The sequence below is a fragment of the Macrobrachium nipponense genome, chromosome 2 (assembly GCF_015104395.2).
Source record: "Macrobrachium nipponense isolate FS-2020 chromosome 2, ASM1510439v2, whole genome shotgun sequence".
Classification (NCBI taxonomy): domain Eukaryota; kingdom Metazoa; phylum Arthropoda; class Malacostraca; order Decapoda; family Palaemonidae; genus Macrobrachium; species Macrobrachium nipponense.
In genome coordinates, this window is record NC_087201.1 from 78,531,359 (window position 1) to 78,548,823 (window position 17,465).

Genomic DNA, 17,465 nt, shown 5'->3' on the forward strand with positions numbered 1-17,465 from the left:
CTTTCGAAGCTCCTCATTAGCAAATAGATCTCGAACGAGTTCGAGATGTCCAGTCCCCTCAGTTTTAGGACAAGGGCCAGGGGGCGGCTCTATATCCATTTAACTGTGGGTACTGAGAGGAGCTTCTCTCGGCGAAGAAACAACGAGGAAATCCGCTACCTGCTGAAGAGTGGCTCTGAGAGGAGATAGACCCCGTCTACGACACCAACCACAGAAGACGGGCCCACTTCCCCTGGTACACAGCTGCAGAGGACTGTCGGACGTGTCCAGCCATCTCTGTTGCTGCGTTTGCGAGAAAAGCCTCTCGTTCGCAAGAGATGGTGGATAACAGCCAGCCGTGAAGTTGTAGGGACTGGACTGCCCGGTGGTACCGCTCTACGTGTGGCTGGGCTAGAAGGTTGTGCCAGTGGGGCATCTCTCTCGGTTCTTCCGCAAGAAGAGCCAGCAGGTTCCGGATACCAAACGGCTTGAGGTCGTTTGGGAGCCACCAGGATCATCCTGAGATTGGGTTTGGGAGTGACCAGCGCTCGGCTGATCACTTTCCGAATCAGCAAAAGGGAGGGAAAGGCCGTAGACGAAGAGGTTGTCCCAGGGGTGTTGAAGAGCGTCCTCTGCAGCTGCCCATGGGTCCCGGCACGGCCGAACAAAAAACTAGAAGTTTTTTTGTTGTGCCAGGGTGCGGTGAACAGGTCTATGACCGGACGCCCCCACAGGTTGAAGAGCCTTTCCGCCACTCTGGGTGTAGGGACCACTCGGTCCTATCACCTGATCCCGACGGCTGAGCTTGTCTGCTACTACATTCCTCTTGCCTGGAATGTAGCGTGCTGACAGTCTATTGAGTGAGCCGTGGCCCACTCGTGCACCTGCACGGTCAACTGGTGTAGCGTGGGAGAGACACGAGGCCCCCCTGCTTGTTGACGTATGCCACTACTGTGGTGTTGTCGCACATCAACACCACCGAGTGTCCCACCAAGCGGTCCTGGAACTCTTGGAGAGCGTAAAACGCCGCCTTGAGTTCTAGGACATTGATGTGAAGGTGCTTGTCGTGATGGTCCCACACACCTGCGGTCAGCAACTCCTCCAGGTGTGCGCCCCATCCCTCGGTCGATGCGTCTGAAAACAGCAGCATCTCCGGGGGGGGGAGTGCGTAGAGGCATCCTCTAAGAGGTTCCTGTCGTCGAGCCACCAGGCTAGGTCCTGCCTCACCTTCTCCGTGATGGACACGGGGAAGTAAGGTGGATCCTTACCTGTGACCAACTCTCCCTTAGTCTCCACTGGAGAGACCGCAGGTGAGACGTCCGTGATTGAAACTAACTCTCGAGTGACGACAGGTGGCCGATCACGACTTGCCATTGCTGAGCTGCCTGTTCCTGCCGAGACAGGAACCGGCCGGCTGCCTCCCTGAATTTGCTGATCCTTCAAGTCTGCGGGGCGGACTTGAGCTGCTACCGTATCGATCAGCATAACCCAGTACTTCATCTTCTGCTTGGGTTCGAGATCGGACTTCTCGTAGTTTATCACGATCCCCAGATTCGCGACAAAACTTTAGAAGTCGATCCTTGTCCTGCAGCAACTGCGAGCGGGAGCTCGCCAGGACCAGCCAATCGTCGAGATACCTCAGAAGACGTATCCCGTGCGAATGGGCCCAAGCAGACACCAGCGTGAACACTCTCGTGAACACCTGTGGGGCGGTTGACAGACCGAAGCAAAGTGCCCTGAATTGGTACACCGTCCCGTCGAAGATGAAGCGGCGGTACTTTCTGGAGGACTGATGGATGGTATTTGAAAATACGCATCCTTCAGGTCCACTGAAAGCATGAAATCGTTCTACCTGATGGAGTCGAGCACGGAACGTGCCGTCTCCATCTTGAACCGAGTCTGGCGAACAAATCGGTTCAGGGGAGAGAGATCTATCACCGGGCGCCAGCCCCCCGATACCTTCTCCACTAAGAAAAGGGGCGGCTGTAAAAGCCCAGTGACCGATCTGCTACGGACTTCTACAGCTCGTTTGGTCAGCATGGTCTTGATCTCCTGCCGAAGAGCGTCGTCCTTTGAGGATCCTAGAACATATGTCTGAAGATGGACCGGGTTGGAGGTGAGGGTGGCCGAGATTCTAAGGGTAGTAGATATCCCTCCCGAAAGTCGTCTACTATCCCAGGTCTCGGCACCGTAGCGCTGCCAAGTTGCCCAATGGCTCGCTAGGCACCCCCCCACTTCCGCAGCTGGTGATGAACCGATCCCTAGCGTTTCCCACATCGCTTCGACTTCTTCCCAGCACCTCCTCGGGGAAAGGAGGGCTGGGAGGAGGGCTGGTTACGGCCTCCTTTACCAGAAGTTGAAAGCAGGAAGAGTCTTTCCTCGGGGAGGCTTCGATTTGGAGCAGCCGTCGTTAGCAGCCGAGGAAGCGCTAGCTTAAACTCTTAGTTAGCCGCAGTTGTACGAGGTTGCCCAGAAACCTTCGTAACTGCCTGGTGAACCAGACAGTCACTGTCATCAGTGCGCCGTCTTCTCCACCGCAGCGTCCACCATCTCTCCGGGAAAGAGAGCGGAGGAACTCTTCATTGGTCCGTTACGGAGTCCATTTACCGCCTCACGCCCAGCCCCCTTGGCTACTCGTGTAAGGACAGCGTCCCTACGACGGAGAACCAAGTTGGCCCACAGGTTTGCCGTCTGATGGGCGAGGTAGGAGATGGCCCTACCTCCAGACTGGCACAGTCTCCTGAAGTCGGGGTCGTCCTTCGAGGGCAGCGCCCCAGAGTCGGCCGCGACCTTGGATACTGTGAGGGACCACAGATCCAACCAGAGACTGCCTGGAAAGCCGCCATAGCGGTAGCTTCCAGACCCAGTGCCTCCTGCTGCGAGAACCACAAGTTCTCCGACAGAGCGCTGCAGGGACACACCTGGAGTTAGCCTAGCTAACTCCGGGTTAAACCTGTTTGGGCGGTATTGGATCCACTGATGGCACGTAGAACTTCTGCTGTCGCTGCAGAGAGGAGGAAGTAGCTTGGAAGACCGTCCTGACTTAAGTGAATCCTCTCGTCCTGAGACGAAATTCTCCACCTGGTCAAGGACTGAGTCTGCAAGCTCCGATCGCGGCAGTCCCCACCGTCAATTTGGGTTCCCTCTTCGGGCCCCAAAATGACTCGAGCCGGGACGTGGGCTCAGATGGTGGTAGCGGCGATCCTTCCCCCAGGTCGTTGTGCTGACGAATCAGCGCAATAACCTGGGCAAAGTTCCTCTGGATCTCGGGAGTTACAGCGTCCTGAGGAGTAGGACCGTCCAGTCCCTCCAACAGGAGCAGCTCTCGAGACCCTCCCCCTTCAGAAGGAGGAACAGCAACAGACCCCTGACGGTCGCCTCCAACCACTTGCGCGTACGACCTGGCTGGTCCTAAGGACCATGCCTGGTGCGTGCGGCATCGTGACGGGATCGTGAGCGGCACACCTCTCACGATCACTCCTAGCTACCTCGCTCTTCCCGGTGTAGCCCGAGGAAGTTGAAGGTAGTGGAGAGACAGACCTGACGCTACCCCCCCCGCTCGCTGGCAGGACCAGCGTACGTGGGGTGGCTGCAGCCGCATCACCAACCCGCGGTGGGGATCGATCTGGCAGGCCTGGCTGTGCCGCTCACCTGTGGCGAGCGGCTCGACTGAGCACGTTCGACCCCGGTCCCGTGCGTCAGACGAGCTGCTGCTGGCCACCTGTCTCCGTCCGGTCCCTGTGGGAGCGCGCGGTCAGGGTGATCTGCAGAGCTCGCTTTCGCGGGTGAGACCGGTGAGCGTCCTCACGGCACGTCAAAAACCGCTGGTTACCAGAACCGAAGCTGGTACCGTCGGTCGAGGGGGACCTCTTCCCAGCCTCAACCCGTGGCCGGTCAGAGACCGCGTCACGTCAACCCGAGTACCCAAAAAAAGGTACCGGGCTGGTCGCTACGAGAGCGGCCGCTGGCCTGGCGAGAGTCACCTGCGCGACTCTCGAGTCTTCTGCTCCGTGCTCGGTTCATTGAGGTGAGCGAGCTCAGACGTCTTGACTTTTGGCTGCAGGTCGCGAATGGAGGACCGTTACAACTCGGAAACTTTCTCGCGGACGAAGAAAGCCAAGCCGGTACCCTGCCCCCCCCTAGCAGCAGCGCTTCAAGACCAGGCGAGGATGTACCAGCAGTAGCCAGCACACCCTTGGTCCCCGGGTCTTCTTCTTCTTCTCAGAAGAGGAAGCAACCCTGGTTCCCGAGGGAAACAGGAGGACCAAGCAGAAGCACCCCCCGTCCCACGGAGTGAGGACGGGCCTTCCGAAGGTCCCCGCAGGAAGCCTTCTTAGGGGGGAGGAGGCAGCCTTCTTCTTCTTCGGCTTGGAAGCCTTAGAAGTCAAAGGGGAGAGGCGGCAACAGACGACCGAAGAAGACGATGAAGACGACGACGACACCTTCCTCTTCTTTCCTTCCTTCTTCATTTCGTCAGCTCCCTCAGGACGGACGTCAGGTCTTCCATCCACGGAAAAGTCTGGGCCAATTGCCGAAGCAACACGCCCCGACTGATCCTGTCCGGAAAGGACCTGAGTCCGGGGCCGCAGCACCTCCATGACGAGACGCGACGTGGGCAGGGGCAGGCACGGCAGGAGCGGCAGGAACATCAACAGCAGGACCAGCACCATCAGGACCAGCACCAGCAGGACCAGCACCAGCAGGACCAGCACCAGCAGGACCAAGCACCATCAGCACATCAACTGAGCGTCACGCACCGCGCGCCTCGTAGGAGCGGCGCGAGCAGTCTGGGCCAGCAACACTAGCTGCAGGTACGGCACGATAGTCCCGGCGTCACAGGCATCTCCAACTCAGCCAATTTCATCATCGGGACGGGCGGCAGGTCCAGGGGAGAACTTTTCGGACAGCGAAAGTCGGGGGTCGGCAGCACATAGAATCCAGGTGGAGGCGGCACGCCCCTCTTAGGTACGGCAGCAATCGGCTTTTGGATTGATGCAGTGGGGGTCACAGATGCAATGTGTTGCGTGTAAACCACATGAGGAGGGGCGGCGTACGCTGGGGTAGACACTGTATTCGTAGTCGTTGTGACTACACCATGAGTTTACTACTGCTGACCCCGCCAGTCGTTGAATTAAGCCCTGGATACTGGGAGCGCCCTGCAGTCCCAACGACGCCCACACACCCTGTCCAAGGTCGTCACTCACAGAAGGCACACCTGAGGGAGGAACAGTCGGGTCAGTTAGAGGGGCACCCTCACGCCTGGGGGAGGACGAACCCCACCCAGAGCGGACGGAAGACCCCGAATACAATTGGACATCCGGGTATCGGGCGCCCTCCTCCACACTCGACGGATCGAGTGAGGAGAAGGATCCGAAACCCCCCCCGCAGGGGAAGGCGCAAACCCGTGGGGGCTGAGCTGGAGGCAGGAAGGATGACGAGGTATCCGTCACCAAAGGAGTCGCTGGAGAGCTTTCCGACGACTCCTTGGTCGATCTACGCCTCTTCCTACCCTCGTACAGCACCCACTGCGCCTCGGACCAATTCATACATACATTACATGGGTTCGGTTCGGGAACATTCGCGGCCGACACCGATAACACAATTCATGTGGGATCTATATCAGGATAAGAGCGAAATCCCGCCGCATTTACGCCCCTCCAGCCCGGGACACACTCTACGGGCAGCTGGTGGGCGCGGCGAAAGCTCTTCGAGATCCATAATTCAGTCACTTTACAAATCAATGAAAATGAAAAAAAAGAGTACTTACAATTTCATTCACAACCACAAACAAACCAGTCAGAAGAAATTGTAAACACATCCAAAGCAAACGACGAAATAGCGGGCAGAGCGATGACGAGCACGTCCTGTCACACCACGGCCGAAAGCAAAAGTGATTCTTCACCGCTCGGACAAGCAGTTAACTACCGTTCTCCCCTTGTTCGAAGCTTACGACCGTCCCAGCTGCCGCTAGTTACCTTCCTATTGTTAAAGGACCGAGGGTTTGTATTACGTATCGGAACAAACTAGTGTTTTGGGTAGTTGGTAAGAGAATGTTCAGCATAGGTGTCATGGACATGATCAAGTTTGTGTGCAGCTCATGTCTGCTTGTATCAGTGACTTTTTCTTTGTGTTCACCCTTCAGCTGTGTTAAATGCGTCTAGTCAACTGTTCAGTGGAAGAAATATTTGTTCCTACAAGTACACAAACCAGTCTTTACATATGGGATTTACTTTCAGCGCAAACTGGAGTCGGCCATTTAACTTAAACAAGGCAGATATTGGTTGTTGGCTACCGACGTAAGGGGAGGAATCCCCTCCATCCAGTTGGTAGGCATTCACTTTACTTTTTGGCTGTGTCTAAGACACGGTTTTATTCTTTTGGTTTTTTAATATTTATAACTTTGGTTTAATAATGCAACAAGTTCTATTTGTTACATTTTGTTATATTTGTTCTTGTTGCGTAGTTATTCCTACACAGTTATGCTATGTGCAGTAGTAGTTTTCAGCTCAGTTCAGCTTAGGAGCCTTTCTCGTTAATTCCCTCTCGAACTTGGTCTTGCTTTTTTGATAAAATGCAAACCCAGCTTGGTCTAAGCTTTGGTGTTTGTTCTTTTATTCTGTTATTTTTCTATTACGCACCCAAGGAGAGAGGTCTGTCTCTTGCCTGCCAACCACTCTAAGACCCTCCTCTCATTCCTGTTATGAAGGATGAGGAGTCCTGGGAAGCTTTCCTTGATGAAGTTCCTTCACCTCTCTCACTCATTTTGTCATTGTATGCTGTACGTATCACAATTTCTCTGTCTTCTTTCATACCATTCTAGAGACGTTGGGTGGAAGAATACATTGTGATTGCAGAAAGACAACTCGCCATCAGAGTTGCAGCCAATGAGCCGAGTTCAGCCAGTCGTTTTGGTTTGGGTGTGTATGCTTTGTTGTTGTGTATGATAGCTTCAAGAGCTACTTCATCCCCCCCCCCCCCCCCCCCCCCCCCCAAGGTTTCTATGTTGCATTTGCAGAAATCAAGCCCTCTCCTTTGTCTTTGCACCACAACCATGTCTTCCCCAGACGTACATCCCCCACCATGCATCTGCCATCAGTGCTGCCCCCTCCCCCCCAGATTGTGATCTTTCCATTTCTTTCTGTTGATCTCTGGGACACGGATGAGCATTTCGTGTCAGTAGTTCCTAGCATTCTAGTACTACTTCTCTTCCATGCATTTTCCATCGAAAACAGTTTCTGGCTGCCATTTCCAGTGATGCCGCCACCATTCCTGGATAAGCTGAAAATACACTTCACAAGGAAAGAAGAATTCACAGCCATGCAATTTTGCATGACCTTGTTATTTGCTTCCCATTGTACGAGAAAGAGGAGAGAGGCCTAGGGTAGGCAGATGTAGCCTTTCCCTTGCCACAAAGTTGCACAGCTGTGACTTTTTTTGATATAATGCAGTTTTCTGATTGTCCTTAGCCAAAGATTCTCTCTGCAAAGATGAAAATGCTGGTCCATGCAGATGATGTACTGCGTACTTTCTAAAATTGTTGCACAATTAGACTTAAGGATTATTTTACGGTGACTGGATCCTAGGTGGTAGATGTCCTTTGGTAGGAAGTCAACATTCCTTTGAGTTCCTACCAGTTCCCACTAACCATCAGGTCTGCAAGTTTGTTCTGGCTTGTTGGTTGTATATACTATGTACTATACTACTGGGTAATTGTATAACCCGGTTCCTGATTTCTAAAACTGTCCCTCTCTTGTAGGTAAGGTGATAGGTAAGGAGTTGGACGATTCCTACGTTGGGTTGAGGGACGAGTATTTCCGAATACTTACCTGCCAATCCTTTTATAAGTTCCTCGGCTTCATTTCTGCAGAGACTTCATACCTCTTCAGAGCGGACAGCTTTATGCCTAACTCTTGTTGTATGCTTCCAACCTCTCAAACTTTTCATTTGACTCCTTCAGCTTGGCTTCAACTAGGACACCTTCGTTTAAGGTTTGCCTCCTGATGTTGAAGTGTCTCTAGGACAGATAGATGACTTGGTTTTGGTCGCAGTCCGAGAGTTACATGTTCCAGAGAAAGTATCTGCAAGGCTAACAGATATAGCAGCAAGGTTGCCCTTGTCGGGAGGAGCAACCAGCTCAGCAGTTGCAAGCCCTGCTTGGTACCTGTCACAACCAGGGAGGCTGGTTCTTCATGGGCAGTTTCACTCCTTCATTCACTTCATGCAGACTAAAGGGGTTCTGATCTTTGACAAGGTCTCCCCATTCCTTCCCTTCCTCCAGAAACGTGAGACAGGACTTGGCCTAATGGGTAGATAACAAATCTCTCTTTTGGAGTGTTGTTACACACTTCCCCTCCAAAGATACTAAGTGCCTCAAGGCATTAATTGTAAGGCAGTCATCTGCACTTAGAAAGGTTAGGTTGGGTTGGGTATTTATCCAAACCTAGCCTAGCCTAACTAATTCAAACCTAACCTTACCAAACCTGCACTTCAGTATCCTGGAACTTCGTGCCTCTTGGCATCAACCAGAAGGTAGTCACCTGCTCTTCAAGGGGCTAGGCTGGGTTATCAGACAAGAAAAACAAGAAAAATGTAAATGATCTAAAGAATCAAATTTTCTGAATCTTGTGCACTGTGAGTTTGGCACCAAAGATTAAAAAGGATGAGGCTCTTAGAGTGGTGGCTTTGCACAGCTTGTCTTCTTTCAAACAATACCCAATATTACCTGAGCTCAGATGATGCAGTTTCAAGTCTTGCTGCTGCTTTGCATGCGATATTTCTCCTTTTAAAAAAAATCTGAAGGATCATTTATATCACAGTTCATTCATGTACATGTAACTTTATTTGATAGCACCAATAAAACTTGACTCTTATAAAATTAAGAATGATAGTTAAATACAAAATGCTATTAAAATATACTGTATATTGTAATTACAATAGACTATATGTTCAATTTAACTTTGTTCAACAATATTTTTATCACAGGTGAAGGGAAAAAATGCACTAAACTAAAAAGCACTAACCATTTGACCCCTCTATTATGAAGAATTTTCGTAAAAAAAAATTGAAGGTCTTCGTGAATTGAATACTAATTAAGTCAATTCTTTCCCATCGTACTTAGCATGAAACAAAAATTATATACAGTAATATAAAATGCTATTAAAAATATTATTAAACACTTAAACACATATTAAACATTCTGAAAACCAATTAAAACTACAGACACACTTTTAATAGTGCTTACAAAGCATCGGATTTCTGACAATTAACACAACACTGTTTTACAAAAAGAGCAATGTTAGTTTTAACAAATGGGAGTGTCACTGTAAAGAAGTATTTAATTCGTGTAGACATGATGGCAACTGAACATTCTCTATTTTACTTCATTAGAAAATTAAAAAGATTTAAGTAGCAAAATCAGCTCAAATGCAATAGGTGATATACAAGCAAAGTTCAGAAAAGTAAAACTATATCAAATTTAATACTTGTACAGCAAATTTCCTAATAGAAAATTTTAAAAGAGCGGTATAACCACAGTGATGTTAGTACTGTAAATGAATGTACTTTTAAATATTGGACATGAAAAATATTTTTGGAAATGGTATATACCTACAGAAGATCCTATCAAATATTTATTACACCTTTCCAAACGCATATACGTATTGCACTATATCAGATGTATACTTACAGTAATATATGTATGTATTGTAAAACCAGATAAAAGGCAACGCTTATTATCACAGATGAATTAACTTAGTTCCCACCAACAAGATAGTCAACCGTGGCACCCTGAAAATATGAAATTGCATTGAAAACTTCTTAGTTGACTGTGGCTGCTTGGAATATGACATTTCATTGAAATTGAATTGTGAAATTGCCTTGAAAAATTCTTAGTTGACTTTGGCTGCCTGGAATATGAAATTTCATTGATAACACTAGGTTCACTGTTCACCACAAATATTGTACACTGGAAAATGAACACAAATCTGGCAATTTTTACTATTAGAAAAAAATTAAGTTTTCATTAATATTAATATGCACTTTAAACTGTACAATATTCATAATAAATTAAAAAGGAATTATGCTTTGCTGTCATTCTAAATTGGTTTAAACCAGACTGATTAAAATTATTTAATCAGACCACAAGGCTGGCCCAAAAGATGTCTTCATAAAATATTTTAAAGCAATTAATAGTCAGTTGAAATATGAGATAGAATGAAACAAGTAGCTCCTTCAAATTAATGGTTCACAAGTGTACATGTGTGGACAATCCTTCGGCATCTTGGTGGATGTAGCCCGCCAGCACCTTATCGATACCGAGACCTGCCTCTACCGCCCACTGGCAAGAGGACCAAGGGCACTCACCATCTGCTCCACCCTTCCCCACCACAGATACGCCTCCCTTCTCCAAGGGTTTCCAGATGTCTTCTGGCCCGAGCTTCACCAGGTGGCTGGGGCCGTGCCCAAGCATGGTGTCTACCACCATACTGAGACCAAGGACCCCTCGGCACTCCAAGTTCCACCGCCTACTGCCGAAGCTCCTCCAATAGGCCAAGACCGCATTCAAAGAATTGAAGGAGATGAAGATCTGTAAAAAGGCAGCGAGTCTGGGGCGTCCCCCCTCCACATGGTGAAGGCGGCAGATGTTTGGAGGCCCTGCGGTGACTACCGGCACCTGTACCTCGTCACCACACCTGACAGCTACCCCCTGCCAAACATGCAGGACCTCACCAGGCCCCTCCGCAGCGCTAAGGTCTTCTCCAAGATCGACTTATTAAAGTCATATTTTCAAGTCCACGTCCATCCCGATGACATTCCGAAGACAGCGATCATCATGCCCTTTGGATCCTTCATGTTTGCCTTCTCCACCTTCGGCCTGCGGAACGCTGGGGCCACCTTTCAACACCTCAAGGACAGCATCCTCAGTGACTTACCCTTCTACGTCTGCTACGAGGACGATATTCTTATCTTTTCCAGATCACCGGAGGAGCACCTGAACCACGCCCAGGCCGTCCTCAAGCGCCTACAGGAGAATGGACTTGTCGTTCATTTTGACAAATGCACCTCCGGCGCCGAGAAGGTTGATTTTCCTCGGCCACGAAATTACAGCAGCAGGAGTTCGTCCCATGGTGTCAAAGGTGGCTGGTGTGTTGAAGTTCCCAACACCGACAACCGTCAAGGCCCTCCAAGATTTCACTAGGATGGTGAATTATTACCAAAGGTTTGTTCTGAACATCGCCTGCACCATGTGTCCTTTGACTTAGGTCCTGAAGGGCAAACCTAAGAAGCTGACATAGGGAGAAGACCAGCAGCTCGCCTTCACCTGAACCAAGTCTTCCCTCAGCAGGGCCACCACCCTGGCCCACCAGGACCCCGACGCACCCTTGACACTCACCACCGATGCCAGCAACATCGCGTGCAGTGCCGCCCTGGAACAGCTGGTCAATGGAGTCCCCACATTGCTAGCCTTTTTTAGCAAAAGGCTCAAACCTGCCCAGACTCGCTACAGCACATTCAACAGCGAGCGCCTTGCCGTCTACCAAGCTCCGCCACTTCAAATATCTTCTGGAGGGCGCCCCCTTCACCATAAGGATGGACCACCAGCTGCCATGCCTTCGTCAAGGCAGGAAACCTGGTCCGCAAGGCAGGAATGACATCTCGCGGCTGTCTCCAAGTTCAGGTGCTCCATCAATTACATCCCCCGCACAAGAAATCCTGTAGCCGATGCCCTCTCAAGGGTTGAGATCAACTCCCTTCACCTTGGCGTCAACTACAAAGACCTAGCGCATGAACAAGCCTCCAACCCCGAAGTACCAGCCTACCGGACTGCCATCACCACCCTTAGCAGGGAGGACATCCCCTTCGGCGCCTCAAGAACAACGCTCCTCTGCGATACTAGCATGGGACACCCTCGTCCCCTGATACCCACCACCCACAGGAAACAGGTGTTCAACATCATTCACAGACTCTTGCACCCGTTGCCCTACGAGACAACCAGGCTCCTGATGGAGAAGTTTGTGTGGCACGGCCTCAGGAAGGACGCTCAGGAGTCGGCCAGAAACTGCATCGTGCGCCAGAGTAGCAAGGCGGGAAGGTACCCTGACTCGGAGATAGGCTCTTTTCCCCAGGCTTCTTCCTCCATCCGACGGTGCCAGATACCTCCTGACAGTGATCGACCAGTCTACCAGGTAGCCTGAGGCTACCCCGATGTCAGAAGCCACAGCAGACGCTTGTGCCAAAGCCCTCCTGACCAGCTGGATTAGCCGCTTCGGAATGCCCGATGGTGTCACAACCGACCAAAGACCCGACTTCACATCAGAGCCCTGGTCTTCCCTGGCACGCCTGATGGGAACCAAGCACTACACCACGATGTCCTACAATTCCGCAGCCAATGGCATGGTGGAAAGGGTCCACTGCTCCCTCAAGGCTTCCTTAATGGCACGCTGTCAGTGCCCCAACTGAAAGCCACAGCTTCCCTGGGTCCTCCTTGGTCTCCGCACTGCCCCAAGAGCCAATGGCGACCCTTCCCCAGCAGAGAAGGTGTACGGGGAGAGATTGATCCTGATATTCCCCTGGCTAGGTTGCGTGCAGCTGCCCAGAAGTTCGTTCCCTGTCGAGAGATGTATGTCGACAGGAGGAAGCAGTTCCGCCCTCAAGCCCTGGACTCCTGCAGGTTCGTCTTCGTGATGAACGACATTGCCTGCCCGCCCGCCCACCCTTGACAAGGCCCTACTGAGTCATCCATCAGGACAAGAAGGCATTCCTTGTGTCAATTGGCGGGCGTGAGGGCTGGTTCTCGATAGATCACCTTAAGCCCGCCATCATCCCTGATGAAGACAACCCTGCTGAAGGCTCTTGCAAAACCCCGACGCCGCTGGTTCCTGACAGTGTTCCTAAACGTCGTCAAGGCCGCCCAAGGATAGCAGTCGAACCCATCAGGCCCACTACCAGGGGCGGCATCCTGCTTTCTGGCCCTCAAGACAACGAGGACACGCAAGACGCCCCTTAACCGAGGGAATCAGGAATCCAAGGACTCCTTAAGCTCCCCTTAAGATTCTGTTAGTCATCCAATGATTCTATGTAATCATTGTCTGGGGGGGGGCGTATTAGTAAGGACGACATTCGGGCGAATGTTCACCCTTCCATTGTAAAAATCTGTATATCCATATGTCCTCTCTTTTCTTCCAGGAACTAAAACGTAGAGCATTTTACGCCCTTTCCTTTGATGTATATCTGTCGGGAATCTCTTCCCTCTATGTAATTTTATGCATGTATTTTTATCTGTGAAGAAACACATTCACAGCAGAGGCACTGCCTCTTTTTGATCATGTTTGTTTGTGCATGCATGACAGATACTACGCTTCAGTCTGCACGCCGCCTGATGTACAGCCTCCTTTGCCAAATAAAGTTAGATCACTCACTCTCCTTGACTTACTCAGTCCTCAAAATATCATATTGGCTGGGTCTAAGAGACATTATGACTGCAGTATATGCTCAATATATCTGATGGGTTTGGTATGAAAATCTCTCAAATACACATTTTACAGGGTAGGCGTAGTTATAGAGTACTTACTGGTAATGAATACAAAAACAGGAACAAGAAGAGGAATAGCAGGAAGAAAATGATGAATGTGATGCAATACCACTTGTAGTTTTTCCATATGATGTGTCTGAATGACTTCCAAGGTGAACTTATCCAGAGGAATGAGGTTGCAGGTCGCCTGAAAAAAAATTTAGGCTGTCATGTTTGGTTTTTATGAGTAACTAGCATTTCTTAACAATTCTTGCAACTAGGGCTTACCTGATTTCCCCCCAAAAATCATAATATTGTTCAAGACCTTTTTAAAAATGTATATACCCATTAGAAAAATCCTAATGAAATCCTGAAACCAGTAATTTTTTAATAGTACTTACTGCCTCTACTAAGCACACTTCAAAATTACACTTGACACACAAACAGAATTTAATAAGTAGCAGTATGTGTCAGATTTAATTTTCCTGGGAATACTTGGGAAGATAGTCTTTGAATTATAGTTTTCTAAACAACTTTAAAGTGACATTAAAATGTAGATATATATAAAATTTGTAATTGAAATTTACTTCCCTTCTCTATTCACAAAATGTAAATTTCATCAATATATATATCTGATACAACACGCTTAAGATTGTCCCCCAAGAAGACAACCACCAATACATAATGAATTTATTCTGATGCTAGTAAACATTTATATTAATTACTTAGCTCCTTTTGCTTATACATACTTTTCTTTTTACAGTATTTAGGCAATTTACTTGTACCCTACATATGATCACATATTGTTGATTTATTGACCACATCATCTGTTGCTCAGTGCAAGATGACAAGATTTTTATTATATCGATTTTCCAGTTTACAATGTTATGCATGGTAGATATACTATTTAGATTTCAAGTGTAGAAGGTACCACACTGCGTAGTAATTTAGTGGTGAGGTTCATTCTCCCATACCTTGCTTTCACAATTCATTTCATGCCTTTTGTAAAGTGCCTGAATAAAGTTTTTGTACAAAAAACTAAATTGCCCCAAAAATTCTTTAGTCTTGGTCTCTCAATCATCAAGAGATCCTTTGTCACTAATTTTCATAATCCATCTTTTTTAGAGGTGTCGACTTGGCTGGCCAAGTCTCTGAAACAAACTTTTCACTAGAAGTAGCCCAAGATATCCAATGTATGCAAGTAGTGCCTCAGGTTACGATATTAATCTGTTCCAAAGCGGCCTTCGTAACCTGATTTTTTTGTATCTACAACTACGTTTTACATGTAAATTGCCTAATTCGTTCCAAGTCCTACAAAAACATCACAGTAAATTTTATAATAAAGCTAAATTGACCAATAAACAATAAAATACAACAATTTGGACCATTCAATACCTAACCTAACCGTTACTGTACCTGTAAATAAAGTGTATTAGTGTACAGGGTACAAGAAATACTGTACGTACCTGTACGTGTGGACGTAGTGAAATGTGGAACCTTACCTTTCGTGTGAGGCAATATCTGAAAGTGGCAACAGAGGAGGAGGACAAACGCAGAAAACATGAACACTTAACTTTATGAAACATTTAAAAATAGCAGAAAACATTAACACTGAAAACATTAACACTAAACTTTACGAAACACATTAACAAATGGCAGAAAACATTAACACCTCTTGATTAGCTCCATCTTCGTCTCCATAGAAAGCATCCTCTTCTTTCCATGAACTTCAGCAACATTCTTGGGACCCATAGCTAATAACGTAAGTAATTAAGTTCACACACAACACGATATCCACATTGGATAGTTGCAGTGGGGGTTGGAACTCCACAGACCCTTTTTTCTCTGGTACATTTAGCAGTATTTGTACTCTAGAAAGCTGCCTAAGGGAACCTTTCATCAGGACGACACAGCCCGAGCCCAAAAAAGTAACTTACAGTACAACGAAAGCAAAATCACTAACACAAATTCATGTTAACGAACGAATTCCAAGTGTGTACAATAACGCTACCGAAACGAAATGGTCGAGGAACTCCCTTGTGTAGATGCATGATGGGATAGATGCTGACCAGTAGGAGAGCAGGATCTTACAGCAGTAACTAGCATCAGGAACCAATGGGGGAGCAGGAGGATGGTGGTGAGTCTACTAAGTTGGCAGCGGGCAAGTTTTAAAATTCTTCTCGGCGGCCTGGGCGAATCTCGGACTTTACAGTACACCCTTTCGCAACCTGAATTATTTTCGTACACAAGCAAAAAAATCTTCGTCTTTGCCTTCGTAACCTGGATTTTTCGTATGTAGGAACTTTCGTATGTAGGGGTGTGACTGTATACCATTTGCTCCTAACTTCCACCAAACAAATCAAAATTTATTGAGCAGATCTATTCTGTTACTTCTCAGATTTGCAATTTTCTTTCAAAGTTGAAGAATTGTCACCCTGATCCACAGAAATTTATAGGTGTACGCTACATACCTCAAACGGAAGCTATGTGAACTGTGGGAGCTTTGTGGACTGGTTTTCTGAAGTGGCTCCGATATTCATTCAAGAACACTTAATGCACTACAATCAAGAATTTGAAGTCAAATTTGTCCTTGCAAAGGAGTCTTAAATCACAGGCAACTTACAGAAAGACACTGCTATTATTGCTTTTCCATTTCTCTTCTAAGGTAAAAATGAGGACCTTCACTGCTGTCCTGTCATAACAATTCATTTGCATCTCTCTGAGAACTGGGGTATTTAGGAAAGTACTTCTGACCTGGGGACAATTTTGTGACCAAAAATAAAAATGAACTATAATAGGCTTGTACCAGGAAAAATGTTATTTTCATAATAAAATTAAGTTTTGTATATACTTATCAAGTACGTAATTACATAGCTATGGTTTCTGCTATAGTTTCTAACTTGCACAGCAACCTAATTTAAAAATTTAGGGTAGCGCATCTATTGTTTTTGATTAGGTGGCTAGCCCCGCCCACTTTCGGGGAATAATAGGAACAACAAAGCAGAAGAGCTCAATTCGTTTGTGCCCTCCAGGAGAAAGGAGGAAGGAGGGCTCCAATCCTGTAATTACTTGGTAAGTGCATACGAAACAATTTTATTATGAAAATAACGTTTTCATGTAAGTAACCTACCAAGTAATTACATAGCTGAATCCCACAGTGAAGGGATACACTGTACATGGACATATTACACGAGATCGATCTCCAACTCCTTTACAATATTTAAAAAGATTCATTCAATCAATCCCATACGGCCTTCATTATACTAGGCATTGACTTCAAACTTCCCAGGTAGGAAAAGTTCTCGTTTCACCATTTATTTACAATTTAGATTATTCCTACGAAAATAATGACCTAACACTTCTACTTTGACATCAGTAATTACAGCTAGTCAATAGGTTGGTTCCTTTACGTTCGGCGGAACCATTCCACCCTATGCCTGCTTATGAAACTGGGCCCAGTTCTGATCGTACAAGGCATTTTCTTGGTGTGAGTAGAATTAGTTTCCAACTCCCTATCTACAATTCAGACCTACTCAACTGGTTAGGTACTTCTTGAGTCTAGACCAGGAAGACTTCAAGATGAAGGAAGAAAGAGGAACTAGGCTACTCCCATTTTCTAACTTGGCCTAGTATGTGGTTGAGTTCTTAGCCTAGCCAAGCTGGTTCGAACATACCTTTACCGTCTTAGCTTAGACTAAGTAGTTGAGATCTTAGCCTAGCAAGTGGTTGAGTTCTTAGCCTAGCCTAGCCTAGCCTAGGTAGTTCAGACCTTCCTTTCCATCTAACCTTAGCCTAATTGGTCAGTTCTTAGCCTAGCCATGCTAGTTTGAAGCTAACTTTTCCATCTTAGCCTAGCCTAGGCTAGCTAGTTCGAACCTGTCCCTACCAACTTAGCCTAGCCTACGTCGTCTGGTAGCCTAGCTGGTTTGAGCTTATCTTTATCAAACCTCTTCAGTTTCCCAAAGCATGTTCTTCT

At 47.7% G+C, this 17,465-nt stretch overlaps 1 protein-coding gene across 1 annotated transcript in view; it reads right to left on the minus strand.

The window, feature by feature from the left end:
• Positions 1-8,799: 8,799 nt before the first annotated feature.
• Positions 8,800-17,465, minus strand: part of LOC135221225 (myoferlin-like) — a 248,288-nt gene continuing 239,622 nt past the window's right edge. The window contains exons 44-45 of the mRNA XM_064259042.1: positions 13,550-13,714; positions 8,800-9,765 (exon numbers count right to left, since the gene is read on the minus strand). Of these exons, the coding sequence (XP_064115112.1) occupies positions 9,730-9,765; positions 13,550-13,714 (201 nt within the window). The 3' untranslated portion in view covers positions 8,800-9,729. The remainder of the gene's footprint in view (positions 9,766-13,549; positions 13,715-17,465) is intronic.